This window comes from Halichoeres trimaculatus, unplaced genomic scaffold (genome assembly GCF_033239565.1).
Source record: "Halichoeres trimaculatus isolate MK-OKI-2021-1 unplaced genomic scaffold, fHalTri1.1 fHalTri1_scaffold_9, whole genome shotgun sequence".
Lineage (NCBI taxonomy): Eukaryota > Metazoa > Chordata > Actinopteri > Labriformes > Labridae > Halichoeres > Halichoeres trimaculatus.
Genome location: NW_027437188.1, coordinates 23,046,130 through 23,061,067, shown reverse-complemented (window position 1 = coordinate 23,061,067; position 14,938 = coordinate 23,046,130). Strand labels below are relative to the sequence as shown.

General features: G+C 39.4%; 1 protein-coding gene across 4 annotated transcripts; it reads right to left on the bottom strand.

The window, feature by feature from the left end:
- Window positions 1-178: 178 nt before the first annotated feature.
- On the bottom strand, window positions 179-11,611 carry dyrk1ab (dual-specificity tyrosine-(Y)-phosphorylation regulated kinase 1A, b). Of its 4 annotated transcripts, none has more exons than XM_074679218.1 (12): window positions 10,769-11,611; window positions 8,885-8,954; window positions 7,021-7,217; window positions 6,632-6,724; window positions 6,333-6,521; window positions 5,971-6,118; window positions 5,587-5,873; window positions 5,297-5,443; window positions 4,938-5,078; window positions 4,519-4,822; window positions 4,107-4,231; window positions 179-3,820 (listed from the first exon to the last, which is right to left on the bottom strand). In XM_074679218.1, the coding sequence occupies exons 2-12, from the start codon at window positions 8,895-8,897 to the stop codon at window positions 3,233-3,235; spliced, it is 2,232 nt and encodes a 743-aa protein (XP_074535319.1). In that variant the 5' UTR covers window positions 8,898-8,954; window positions 10,769-11,611; the 3' UTR covers window positions 179-3,232. The 4 variants fall into 4 exon arrangements, with proteins under 4 accessions (XP_074535319.1, XP_074535321.1, XP_074535322.1 ...); XM_074679220.1 differs by lacking the exon at window positions 10,769-11,611 and adding an exon at window positions 9,923-10,159; XM_074679221.1 differs by lacking the exon at window positions 8,885-8,954.
- Window positions 11,612-14,938: the final 3,327 nt, after the last annotated feature.

The following is a 14,938-nucleotide window of genomic DNA, read 5'->3' as shown; positions in this document are numbered from 1 at the left end:
ATAATGCTATGAATGTAGCGGTTCCGCGTTCTTTGCCCTTTTCCCTCTGGCCTAATAGATCCAAATAGTGCCATTATTTACGGTATGCTTATCTTTTAACGGATGCAGATTGAAGAGCTAGTTCAAAGTAGCACACATCGGTGCAGTTGTCAGAGAGGAATAAAGACACACAGAACAATTCAATTAACTTCTTTTTATATATCATACATAAGACTGTCTTAATATAATACAAAGGGCATTGTCATAAACACAGCAAAGTCTTGACTAGATCTTACAATCTGTGGATACATGGACTTATCCTTTCCCCCATGCTGTTCAATTCTATAGTGCATGTTGCATGTACAAAAAAAGTGAAAAAATGTGAAATCAAAAATGAAAAGGATAAATCCAAATTAAATAAGAGGATTTCAACTTCTGTTGGGTGTTCAGATATGTCAACAAGTATACGTGTTTGTGAATAACCCACAAACTCAACAGGCTTATGAAAGATGGAACCTTTTTTTCAACCATGTGCTTCTCATATAACCAAAAAGTAAGGTTTGTGATGTACATGCACTTACAATATACCCTGTGAAAATTATTAAGGTTTGAAGATCTAGCTTTCCCTGTTTGATTCAAACCCTACCTCATAGTGTTGTCCTGATGTAGTCAAGTACCTTTGCCAAAAGGCAAGGTTTTGCCACTAAGAAAACAGGAGTTCCTGCCCACTGAATGGTCACCAAATTGACAAACATAATCAACATACCAGCAGGAGCAAGGTAGTGAGTTCTATACTTCCTTTATTAAAAAAATATAAATATATACATAAATTCTATTTCAACTATTAAAAAGGGGCTGCATTTCATGACAACTGCTCTAAATAAGAGGTCAATCAGCATGATCTGAAATAGGCGCACACTTACGAGTCACTGCAGTCAATTTTTTTTCTTTTTCAGTCTTTATTTTTGGAATGTTTAGTACCAGTATGAGTGCCAGTAATAAAACCACTGGCAATTTCTAAATGTCTCAAATTCTGCGGGGTATGAAAAATGATTGCAAATTTGCAATTAACCTTGACATCCAGATAAAACCCCAATCTCAATATAGGTAGCTTTACATTTGTGTTTGTGGAAATACCAAGCATGATTTCTTATGATGGTTTCTCCTTATAAATGGCAACAGCATGACCTGTGGCCTGCCCTTCGTTTGAAAGGTGGCTGTGGGCAGGTTTTTTTGTCTAATTTCAAAGCTGGTAAAATGAGCAACAGAAGAAAGAAAGCACTTCAAAATCCCTGATATAAAAAAAAATCTGTTATTGACTGTAATGTTTTGAGGACATGCATGTCTGCCTGGGTAAAGCGTGTGATTGTGGGCTGACGGACACCCTTTCCCTTTGAATAGGACAACAATCATGGGGGATTTGCCCTATCAAATCTGAAAAATACCATTCAACACAAACTGACTTGCCACAATTATCCTTACCCTGCCAGGATGATGACATACAGTCTTGCTTTACGGCAGAAACTAGCCAAGTTGACCAAATGATGTATGAAAGGCAGCAAAACCCTTTGAAATAGTATGATGGGGGCAAAAGAAAAACGACGACACAGAAATAGAACGCATTAGTCTCCTTTTTTTTTAAACCATCAGCTTCTATCTTGCTACTCCGGAGCCTGCAGAGTAACTACCAAATTCTCTAACATACCAAAGTTTTAAAAGACTCCCAAAATAATCTACCAATTAATATGGAAACAGTTTTGGTAAAACGTTGCAAACAAATCTGGCCAGAATACACAATAGCCAACGGTCTCAACAACGGTCTCCAGTTTTGCTAAAGTAATATATTGCAGCTGTTTGTATTGACGTTAAAATAAGATCTTGATAAACTTTGCGTCAAAGTGGTGAACTGCTACATTATTGGTTACAGACACCTATATGCTATAAAACAACTGCTTTGGTATAAAAACATATCCAAAGGGAAAATAAATTCTTGTAAAATTCACAGCATAATTTGAGGAGAAAAAAGGCAGTCACTTAACTCATTTTTTTCTTCAGTTTCCATGTTTTGGATGGAGAGACTTGTGCAGGTGGTTCTGATGAGGAACTACATGCAAAAGGGAAAAATAACGAAACATAAAAGGGTAGACTCTGGAATAGATAGTTCTTTCCACTGCGAAATCCTTAACCAGTGAAGAAGATTTTCAAGGAAGTAATGTTTAGGAGGTTGTTGTGTACAATAAGACCCTGTTATGTGGGGCCCTGCTGAAGAAGAAATCTTTGTCGAGAAAGGCCTCAAATTACCATTCTTATTTACCTTTTCTAAGTTGTTTTAATTTCCTTAAAGAATTAAGGGCTGTCTAGAGAGAAAAATAGAGAAAAGCCATCTTAATTCAAATGATAATGTCCAGCTCCATCCCATTCCAAGTCCATGAGTCATAAGGCCAAAGGGTTATCTAGAACCAGCCGCTGACCGTCTTCCTCTCACTGGGCTGGATCCTTTCGTCTCCCACGCCCATTGCTGCTCTCATCTGTGCCGGGCCCGGTTGCAGCTTGCAGGACTACAGGGGCCTCTAGGCCTGAGGGATGGTGCCTCCCTCTCCTTTGACCCAGTTGGTGTCAGCATCCACCTGCAGGGTCTCCTCCTCACCCCGCCAGCGCACGCTATAGGGACTCCACTGCTTCTGTGCTCCCCTTTTGACAAGAGTTACACAATACCGACCAACAACAAGAAATATCACTGCAAACATTCCCCCTCATTGTCAAGCTACAGGATTTACAAGCAGCTTTTTTACGAGAAATTTCACTTAAAAAGGGCAAAATAATTAAGAACCAGTGGAACAGTAATGTCAGGCGGTCCACGGTCTGAACCGAAAGAGGACGCCGAGCATTTCATCACCAACAGCTACCTGCGAAACAGCTTCAACTTTGCTCTGAAATGCTCCTTAGAAGATTTTGCCACATAATACCATATGGTGATTACTTGGTGGTTACATGAAACTGGTGAAATGGTAAGATGGATGTCTCAATCTCACTATGGTTATTCCGTAGTATTATTTTGTGCCTAATGATTGCAAAAGAAAAACTGATGAAAATTACATATATACTTTTTAACAAAGGTTTTTCTCTGTAGTAGCGGTTCAGTGATATCTCCCTTCTGATGTGAGCAGCTTTTGTTCTCAACACACCTTGTAGTAAAAAACACCACCTTAAAAATGACGCACAGGGGGGAACACACAGCCAAATGTCAGTGCAGTCACGAGCTGGCCATTGAACTCTGCTGCACACACACTCCAGTCATTGGAGACTCCTCCCGGTCCATGCCCTGCCTCATGCCCAGATGGCCCTCCGCTAGGTAGTGGGCAGGCCCTGTGTTCGTGCCCATGGAGAATGCAGGGTGCGCTGCCATGCCAGTCTCCTGCCGTGGGTTCGAGAAGGCACCTAGCCCCATGCTCAGCCCACCGTTCTGACCAAAGTCAAGAGCTCCGGCAGGCAAATGGCGGAGCTGGTAGGCCTGGTTGCCGTGGTTCCCAGTGGAAGAGGACGATGTAGAGGAAGAGGAGGCAGAGGAAGACAGGGAGGTCATGGACAGATGGCCATGAACCACCTCCATGGAGTCCTGTGTCGAGGAGCTGTGTGTCGGGGAGGTGTAGTGGCGTGGGCGCGGCCGTGTGGCCATCATCTGCCCGTGGTGGTGATGAGTATGTGAGTGGGGATGTAGGGCCTTAGGGTGCTGAGGGGGAACATGGAAGGTGGTCTCCTGGACTGGGTGGGTCTCTCCAGTGACTGACTCTGGTCCTACACCACCTCCCCACACCAGTGGAGGTGGGTAAGGCTGTCTCGCCTGTCAACAGGAAGTAAAGGCAGAGAGTCAGACGTGCAGGTTGTTGATACATTCTTAAGGATTATACATTAGTGTTTCTTTTTGGTGAAACAAAGACAATCTGATCTTCAATCTACAACACAAATACTATTTATTTCAACAGACTCAACGAAAACACAACCAAATCTGCACAGATGCCCTGACAAGTTTTGGTAGAATAAATTTAACAATTTTGGATTGAAGAAACACCCTCGTGCCAAAACCCACTGATATATCATGTACTTTCCATTCTGTGTGACTCACTGACCTGTGGGCAAAGGCTGTCACCATCAATGGCAGGCAAGGCCGTGCCGAAGTGTCCTCCACTGTGCAAGTGGTGATGGGTAGGGTCTGATCTCGCTCTGCCACTGGTGCTTGTCCCAGATGACCCTCCTAAGGGTTAACACAAGTGTCACGGATACAGCCTCAGCAACAACATGAAATACACCAAATGCAAGTGTCTATTTAGAGCACAGAGCAGTGTGTTTATGCCTGATAGTATGTATATTCAACAGCAGTTTTCAGAAGATAAATGCTGGATAATGAAAAATACCCTGAACCAAGTAGTTAAAAATTTCTAATGTTACCAAAAAACACAACAACAGACCTACTATACGACATGTCACAGATGAAATAAAGCAAAGTATGACATTGTCGCAGAATTCCCAGGCCACAGTTACCTGAACTCGAGGAGGTGCTGGAGGTGGTTCCTGAAGACTGGGACTGCTCTAAAGCGGGGCTTGTTGACACGCTGCTGCTCGTATTGGTCCCCTCGTCCGCAGTCTTCTTGAAGAAGCTGTGCTGCAGGGCATAGTAGGGCTGGATGCGGCTCTTAGGGTCATAGTCCAACATCCGCAGGATCAGGTCCTTGAACTTCAAGTAGTCAGCAACAGCATGGCCAGACTCTCCTGCCCGCCGGCCACCTGGACCCCCTGTCTCCACACCCAGGATGGAGTGGAGCTTCCGTGAGGCTGGAGGCTTATACTGTTTAAGTCAGAGGACACACAGATTAAGAGATTTACTCAGCAGTGGCAGGAAGAAGTCTACCTTGGTTACCAAACAAATTTTGCTTTAATTGCAACAGAAAACACAGCCCCACCCTTTTGCCATCTTTGGTCTTCTTAACACTCCATGTCCCATCCGAAAGCTTCTCAAAGAACTTCCTGGCTTTTGGGGCTAGGTCCATTATGTGATTAGGCGGGATACCAAGAACCTCTACTATTTTGTTCATCTGGTCCACCTGGAGAAGAAGTCATAAGGTAAGTTTGTATAACAACAATCATCTGCTCCTTCATTTCCAAAGACTTATCTATTCTAAACTTTAGCCTCCAAATAATGGCCAAAGTAACTGAAGACCACAGTTTTTAGTTCTTTGTGTCCAAGAAATCAGGAGAAAAGTTGTCCACTATCACTGTTTTTAATCATCACTCATGACTCATCCCATCACAGTTCATTTACCTCGTTGGCTCCACTGAAGAGAGGCTCTCCAGTGTGCATCTCCACCAAGATGCAACCCAAGGACCACATGTCAATGGCCAGGTCATAGGGCATACCCAGCAGCACCTCTGGGGAACGGTAGAAGCGACTCTGGATATATTGGTATATCTATAAAGGAAGGCACAAACAATCAGACTAACATTCGTCACAAAAATCTGTTTCCACTCATCATTACACTCTCACTATAACCATCAGACTGCTCAGCGCACATTCATGTTATTGCTGATAAAGAAAAAAGTGCAGCAAGATACCCTTTGTCCCAGTTGGCATGAGCTGCCAAAGTCCACTATTTTGATGGCACTCCTCTTGGGGTTGCAGAGGAGAATGTTCTCAGGCTTCAGGTCACAGTGGATGATGCTGAGCTCAGGCGTGGCCAGGAAGAGCAGCGCCGTGCATAGCTGCTGGGCAAACTTCCGAGTGAGGTTGAGTGAGACGCCACGGAAGTTGGTGTTTCGGAGTAGGTCGTACAGGTTATATGAAAGCATCTCAAACACGAGGCAGAGGTGGTTCCGGAACATGAAGTGACGCTTTAGGTGAACTGTAGGAAACACAATTCGAAGCAATGTAAGTAAAAGGTGTTCTAATTTCTTTTACAATTCTCCCCAGTTCAAATTCAAGTGACTGAAAGTTATTACCGATGTAGTATTTCATCTCAGTGTCATGTTTGTTCATGAGCTCTAGGAGGCGCACTTCAATCTGGGCTTGATTGAGGAAAGCTTTCTTGTTCTTGATGATCTTAATGGCGACCCATTCCTGCTCAGCACGGTCATATGCTTTCACAACCTGAACAGGCAGCAAAAGTACAACATAAATAAAACCATAGTATAACCTCAAATGTCAAGAGCATGTGAAAAATCTTCAGCAGGCGACATAATCACAAAGAAAAATAAAACAATCACTTTTTTTCCTAAAAAAAAAAAATTAATTAAATTAAATTAAAAAAAATCATAATTTCTGAAATGTGTTGTATGTGCATGTGTGGTTTGTGATTATGCACCTGTCCAAACGATCCTTTTCCTATCAAGGAATCAATCTCATAGCGGTCCATCCACTTCTCCCCATTCTTGACGATGTAGTCATAGTTATCATCGTCATAGCCATCATTAAAGACCTTCCTCTCTTTTTTGTGACTGGAATCTTCACCCTGACCCTGTTGGTGCCGTCGCTTCTTTTTTGCATAATACACCTAGAAGTAAAGAATAAAACACTGTGTCATCACACTGGGAATGGTGACAGTTTTCCCATTATAATTAAAAAGATGCTATAGATGGATGCATTAAAAAAATTGGAGCTAACCTCATTGATGTGTTTGTATGTTTTGATAAGGTCAATGGAGAGCTTCCTCAGGGGAGCTGAAGTTGGGTCACGAAAGCACTGGGGCATGTGCCTCTGCAGTATTGAACAGAAATAAAACACAACATTTAATGAACAAACAGTATGCATAAGCAACACGGCCTTTCTCACTTGCTACTCCTACATCTAAGAGGCCATTCCTACAATATATTTTGCTCAATATTAAATGGCTGCACTGAAATAACATTTGACAAGCAGCTACTCTGCCTGGTGACAGCAGCAAAAAAAAAGGAAGTACACTTTCATATCACAGTAAGTATAGCAATCCTCGTAACACTACATATCCAGACTAAAAGAAACGAAACATCAGCGTGAGGGCAGGGTAAGTGTACCTGATTGGCAGTGAGCTGTGGTGTCTGGTCGCTGTACGGTAAGACCGTAACAGATTGGTCAGTGCTTGGCTGGTGGCGGTCACTGTACTGCTGGTGCGTATGGGGCATTGGAGCAGCCATCTGAAGACCAGCAGTGTGTAAAGAAAAAGAGGGCGCAAGCCGGACGGACGAAGGTTTGCATGCTGAAGTCTCTCCTCCTGGAAGAAATTAATACTGCTATGAGCATGTTACCTCTATCAGACATTGCATATAAGAAAAGCACACAAAAGAGGGGAAAAGGGGGACAGTGTTTGTGTGCGTGTGTGTGTAGAACAGCTGGATTTACTCTCACATACCAGAGATGCTTAGTTCATAAAATAAAAGGATTAATACAATAGCTACTTTTTGTACATAGTGGTATGCTTTTATGCAGGTTAAATCAAACCAGAGATTTTTATTGACATAAAAATATCTTAATTTGCCTTTGGAATTAAAATATACACATGCATTATGCAAATTATGCATTTGGAATTAATACAGGTATGCTAAGACTATCAAGTTATGTTTAAAAAGACAAAAATGACCATACAATGTTAAGAAAACATCAATGATGGATTTATTATACACATATATATCAAATAAATATGTATTATCTTTTGTTTAATATATCAAGACAAAATATGCATCAAAGGATGCCCACAAATTAAAGTATGGCAGAAATATGTAAGGCTTTTTGGATAAAAAGGGGTAAAACAGCAGGTTTAAGAGTGAAAAGGGAAGAAAAGAAAGCATCTCCACACAATACAGTGAATCATCCTTCATTTTAAGCCAGAAGGAATCAAAAAATTATCAAATAGCATGTTCAGCTATCAGCATCTCTCACCAGACAACACAATTCACCAGTGCTACACAGTAACCACTATTCAGAATCCCAGCAACAGCACCTAATTAGCATAGCCTATCACCACAGAGATACAGCGTGATTTGGCAAGCCCATCAATGCACAGACCAATCACAACGCAGTATGCAAATAGCCTACTTTTGTTGCCAGGGCAGAGCTGCTCCCATTTTCCAATGAGAAAACAAGAAATAAACAAGAAATAAAATTGAACTTTGGCACACTTAGACGCTGCTTTCAACACAAGAGCCTGACAGCAAAATAGCTGCACAGCCCAAAACCTGCACTCCATCTGAGAGCATTAGAAAGCTGACCCAGCTTTGGAAAAGGAAAAAATACACATCCACTGACAGAAAAAAGAGGAACTGTAAGATGATAGAGCACAAGGAAAGGTTGTATTTCAAGCAGCTATCATATTTCTTTTACTCTATATAAATCTCAATAAATTTATATAGAAAATAATTTCATATAAGTGATTTTTATACTTTAAAAAAATACATTTTATTCATGTTAAGATTTTAAATAAACATGGGTCAAACAAATCCTTAAGTCTCAGGTATGTTTTTTCCCTCCAATATTAAGAGGAAAAACTCATCAACCTAAATGTGATAAACCTAAATCCAGTACCTCAAAGCTTTTTGAAAATATATTAGATTTACTGCACCTGTAAAAATACTACAGCTGGGTTGTGAAAATGACTAGACAGTCTACTTTCCTGTGTGTTAAGCTAGGCCTTAAAGTAATGTCAGACATTTATTTTACTGAGTTACAGAATTTAAAGTCTGCATTACAAAATAATTCAAATTCTGAATCAATTGTTTTACAAACGGGTTTGATATTTAATATTGACAGTTTTCCAACTGCAAAATATCTAACTTTCCTGAGCAAGGATGTCACATTGAAAATGGCAAAATCAGTGTTAGTAAAGAAGATCTTAGGTTCACCACTTCCCACCAAAGGGTTAAGGCTTAATGTATAGCAGCTAACCTGGATGCATCATCTCCTGAAAAATTTCATATCATCCTGGGAGGAGAGTCCAGCAGCAAACCACAACCCACTACAAAGAATGAAAACAGATCATGATCATAGACAATCTTGGTGTGGATTTAACTTCATAGTTTGTTTATTTTTTAAGGTAGGAGGGTCAAAGGGCCTTCTTAAAAAGAGGACAACCCCAAACTTAAAAAAGTGCTCCTAAGGTAACTGTTTCAACTTCTGGAGTAATTTTCTCTTTGAAAATAAGTCTGAATAAAGTTAAGCTGCTTGTTGATCAGCAGTTCAAAGCAATAAATTCCAAGGTTGTAAAAATTTCAAAAAGTATGAGACTCATGTAAAACTGTTTAAGGCATGGTCTACTTGGGAAGGCCCAGAGGATATGTCACTTGACAAAACAACTAAAGATAAATACTGCATACTGCCATGAACTTAATAGATAATCTCCAAACACATCATAACTGGATGTCACATAATTAAATTAATCTAATAAGCTTTTTTAAAAAACGGATACCCTGTTTAAATTTCTGAGAGTAGGCAAATTGACAAAGAGCTGAAATAAGTTAAGTTTGAGTCCATTTATAAATTATAAAACTGACAACAGACTTGCATATATGTCAGGTGAATTTGGCTTTTTTTTTTTTTTACATCATTAATCAAAATGGGAGGATTCGGGGTGTATTTTACATGGGTGCTATTATCCTAGCGCACTTGTAGCTCTTTCCTCTCTCCTAAACGTTGGATTATTCTTCATTTTCAGTACTGACATATGAACAGTTCCTTTCCTGGCTCTGCTCATCACGGCATCAACGGGCCCATTTAGGTGTAAATATAACGACAGCTAGCTTGCTATAAGTAGCCGTAACATATCGTAAGTAATAGCTAAAAACCTCTGTAACAAGCATATATGACATCTTCTCACGCCCAAATTATTAGATCCATCCCGGAGCTGAATTAAATGTAACCCATCCAAAACAATTAAAAGCCTAACCTGCGTGTATAAAGACGGTGCCCGAGCGGCTCTGTACTTACAGATGATGGGGTAGATCTCGTCATGGTTGGAATTTAGAAAGCATATTCAGTGTTAATTCGCGTCCTCCCTCGCTACATATCGTCCGTGTGTGCCTCCAATTCCTCTTATAAATGGCAAACGTATTCAGGCTCGCGTTACCGTTAGCAGTCTAACAAGCTAACGTTGTCGTCGTTAACGTTACCCTGAAAACTGCGGGACAAGCAAGCATATCTCTCACCAATCCAACGTTAACGTTAGCTAGTGACGCTGTGTTCAGCCAGCGGGTTGTGGGGCCCATTCAGCTGGTTCGTCAACAAGTCAGTGTTAACCATTAGCGAGGTTAGCCGAATTAGCAACCGGGCTTTAGCCAGATCAGCTTTCGTACAGTTTAAACTAAACTCCAAACAAACACTTTGCCAGCAATTCAAACATAAATTGCACTGACAGTTAATCAAACAGACCTCTTGGCTAACGGCTACATTTGCTCCAGTCGTACAATGACAATGTCTTATATCGCTAGGTTAGCTTTAAGGTTTACAGCGAGCCAGCATGACTCTTCGTCCAAGCCCACACAGTCCGCTGCTCTCCTTGGCCCACAACATCCTGGATAACTGCTCCTGTCTAACATTAAAATTAGTCTGTTGACCTACTGACTGGAGGCGAATGTTAACGCAGGCTTCCCCGAAGTCAGCACCGCCACAAAACGTTAGCTAGCCGCCATACCATAGGCTACCATTCTTAACTTCACTGTCGCGTCCATCATTGTTAACCATTCACGTTACATATAATATACATCTGCGAACGTCTCAGCGTAAATGGTTATCCTATGAGCCTAAACACCAGATATATTTTTTACACTTGCTTACCTCTGATGGCACGATCTTCATTTAAAGTCCAATAACCTGTATGATGAGGAAACTTATCCAGCTTGAGATTCTCCCCTCCCTGCACGGTTAGCGAGTAATGTTAACGATAAATCCAATCCCCGTTCCCTGATCGGCAAACTCCCAAATTATTCGCCAACCAGATTTAAAACAATCTCCATATCCCAAGCGTTGATTAACATCATTGGCGATCAATGCAACTTTGCCTAACGTTCCTATCAGCTGATGACTAGCAACATGCTAGCGTTAACTAGCACGCATAACTTACTAGCCAAGCTTAGCTAGCTAGTTGACAAAATGAACGCAGCTAACATTAGCTACCTGCCCTGGCTAGCTGTAGCTTCCTTGGCTAGCCTCAAGCTAACTATTCTAGCTACCGCTAAATAAACGTTATGCCAAATTCTGATTTTACGATGTCTTTGCAAATTTAGCGTCGGCCACGTCGATGAAGACGACAATGCGGTTAAATCCAGAGTATTTTTGACATGAAACAGAATCCGTGTCCTCTGATAATTTTGGTTAGGAATTTTGTGTCAATTTTCACAAAATGGCGCGCGGTCCAAACCTGCGCAGTGAACCGGCCCGGTGGACCAGAGACACGGACAACTGAGTTAGTGCGGCGCCGCCTAATTATTTCAACTATGTTAGAACGTCGGCCTCCTGATCTTCTGAATCCGATCCACTAGACGCAATTCGATATCCAAAAACGTCAAATATATATCCACTGACAGCATTATTCCGGCGGGAAGGGGGAACATTTGAAAAGACTGAGCTGGGAAAAAAACCCTCCTGACAAAATGGCGATGCTCTAGCTTGTTGCCATGGCAACTGTCAATCAAAAAATGAAGTACCCGGATGTACCAATGACGAATAAAATCTAACTGGCCAGAGTTACAGGACACATATAACTCTAGTGGTGTCCCTGTCTGTCTTGAAACCGTGTTTGGCCTGTTGCTACCGTCCGGCAGAGTCGTACTGATTCAGACAGTATCCCCCCCCCACAATTTCTGAACTATTCCCCCATTCGATGGTGTGGCCACAATATTAACTTCATAGAAAAATTGTGTGCTCTTTCCCAACATCTTCTGGTAAATTTTTTAATGCTTTAGATTCCAGTGTTAAACATTTGACACTATAAAAAAGCCAAGAATTCGTATCTTTATTATCATAATTATAACAATAATAATAATAATATAATAATAATAATAAGAACAATAATAATAATAATAATAATAATAATAATAATAATAATTATTATTATTATTATTATTATTATTATTATTATTATTATTATTATTATTATTGTTATTATTATTATTATTTTCAGTATATTAAATTTTCTTTTTTATATGCAGTTATTTTTAGTCATTTCCCTTCATTCGTTTTTTTAGGATTGTTGGCAGTACAAATTAGTTTTACTGTAAATATGGGCATGGGACCTTGAAGCCTGAACAACAAACATTAAAAGAAGGTAACGTAACTATATTGTATAGTTTATATTTTCTTTCCTGCTCTAGGCTCAGCTTTTTGTTTGTAGCTCTAATTGGAAGTAACCCACATTGGCTGTTACTTTCACAAAAAGTCTCAATTCCATCACAGACCATTGTAACAGTTAACCTTGATTCTCTGAACCATGATTTCATTGCAGGTCACCATCACACAAGTGATATTGTGTTGTGGTTTGGTGATGTATATTTTTTTATGATCAAAATATCAGTGTTGTGTGATGATAATATTCATCTTTATTTATTTTTTAAAAAAAGGAAAAGAAAAGAAAAGAAAAGAAAAGAAAAGAAAAAAAAGACACCCCCCTTACTAGTTTGCATTATAGAAAAATGTGACAAAAAATGTATCTCACTCTTGATCTGCAGCTTAATCAGAATACTGATAGAGAAAGAGAGGAATGTGTGTGCCTGCTTTTTAGGTTTTTATTCAAACAAATTAAAATAAATAAATAACAAATTTTAAAAAATGATTGCCCTGCACTTGAAATTCACCAGTAAGTGTGTAAATGTTTTACTATGAGTTGTTTCAACATGTTTTTAGAGTTCATAAACTCTCAGAAATTATTATTCTAAACCCCAAAGTTTGTAATAAATCTATTTAGAGACAGTGGAGTTCTGTCAGTGCATGAGCATTTGATCTTCTATTTGTGCATTCACAGTTAGATGTAGCAATTTCACTTGGCTTTCAGCTGACATCAGGAAATCAAACCATTTCATCACTATAACTCATTTATGCATTTGACAAGTTTTTATGGGTGTTAAATATTAGAGAATTAGAACAAATAGAAACAACAAACGTTTAAAGATTTAAGTAACTTGCAAAAGAAAAAGATCTGTACTTCATACAAAATTCTTAATTTAAAATATATCAATTTCTCAAATACTTTGCAGTTAATGGGCAGACCTTGGTTTTTGATGCCTGCCTCTCAAACATGTCATGAACCAGCTACGAGATCCTTGTGTGATGACCTCATCATTTCAGCAAGTCTTTTCAAGCTCTCATGAAGATCTTGGGCTGTTCGTTGAGCAGTGCACTTTGAGCAGCTTACAGCCAGATTCTGGCATTTCTACAACGTAATGAAACAACATGAAAATTATGACACATTTAGTATGTACACCGAGCATTGTTACTTTATATCCATGTCTTAATTGTGGGAAAGCTCTTTTGAAGTAATATTTCCTGGCTCCTTCCCACCACAATATACAATATATATCCTGAATTTCCCCTCGAAGATAAATAAAGTATTTTCTATTCTATTCTATTCTATTTTATTCTATTCTATTCTATTCTATTCTATTCTATTTTATATAAATTTACAGCCAAAGTTGCATGAATTCATGTTTGTACTTTACAACACATGTACCAGAACAATGAAACATCAAGGCATGATGTAATTTCCATTATTTAGAGCAGAGTATGTCAGCTCAATAAGATAATTAGACAGCAATTTGAGGTATTAATTATTTATGGAAAATGTGAGAATTACAAAGATATGTTGACCTTTATTTAAACATCCATGTTGCCTCATTCAATACCTTTATGGCAATTACAACTTCAGTTAAACATCAATAACTGGATTGGACTTTTTAAAATGTATTTATTTATTCCCAGATAATTTTTTTTTCTTTATATATCTCAGCCATCACTCTACAATGAATCAGACTTATTTTCCCCACTATTACTGTCCACTTAGCCATCTCCTTTTTGTCTGAGCTTTGCGTTGTACAGGTACATATTTGCTTCAATTTTCCCATAAATACTGCCATGCTTACTACTTTAACAAAGCAAACAGTGCTAGCAGTGTCAGAGAGTGTTGACAGTAACCTCTAGTGGTTACTTGTAGACTATAGCAGCTTTCTGTATCACATGCAGCATAAAGCCACAACCCAAAGAAAGTAAGAAACAGATTCAGTCACAAACAGGAAGAAGGGGGAATCAAAAGGTTTGCAACATGAATACATGACCATTGTCAAACCACATCTAATGTTTAAACCCTCAGAGACACTTAGGAACCAAGTGTAAAACCTTTAATGTTTACAAGCTGCCATCGCAACACTGTGGAAGCCTTGCATGCATGTTATTTACTCCCATTTCCTGTGATGATGACTAAATGTTTTTTGTTTTCTGAACATCTTGACTCACTGCCAGATAAACAGAACAGGCGTCACTATAGTTATACAAGCACAAAAAGCAATGGCAGCATGGCATGTCCTGGTGTGGCCCAGTTTTCTCTTTAAGATTGACAAATTTTAGAACTTATTTCTTTTCAGCAATGTTTGGATATGAATAGGGTATATAAATCAGTACTTATATGAGCAATACAATTAGAGGAGCTTTTTCATTTATGAATATGTGAACCATATGCGTATAAGTCACACATTTTCATAAGCCATGTAGAGATTGTCATAAGTGGGGGTACATTGAGTCAGCTATAGCCTCAATGTGCTCACGGAAGTTGGAGGGCATCATCAAACAAACATGGTTCATGGCCTAAGAGATTGGGACAAAAAATCCCTTTAAGTATGTATGTCTGTCAAAGAATTTTCAGAATAAAGATAGAAAACATTGCTTTAAAGTTCAGCCACCTCAAAGGTTTGTTTTAAGCCTACATTACCTCAGAAATTGGTTTATCAACTCATGATCTAC

Coding starts and splice junctions, on each gene's coding strand:
- dyrk1ab (XM_074679218.1), bottom strand. Junction 6,522..6,631: donor CATACAAACACATCAATGAG/GTTAGCTCCAAT, acceptor CTTTACTTCTAG/GTGTATTATGCAAAAAAGAA. Junction 5,874..5,970: donor TGAGATGAAATACTACATCG/GTAATAACTTTC, acceptor TGTTTCCTACAG/TTCACCTAAAGCGTCACTTC.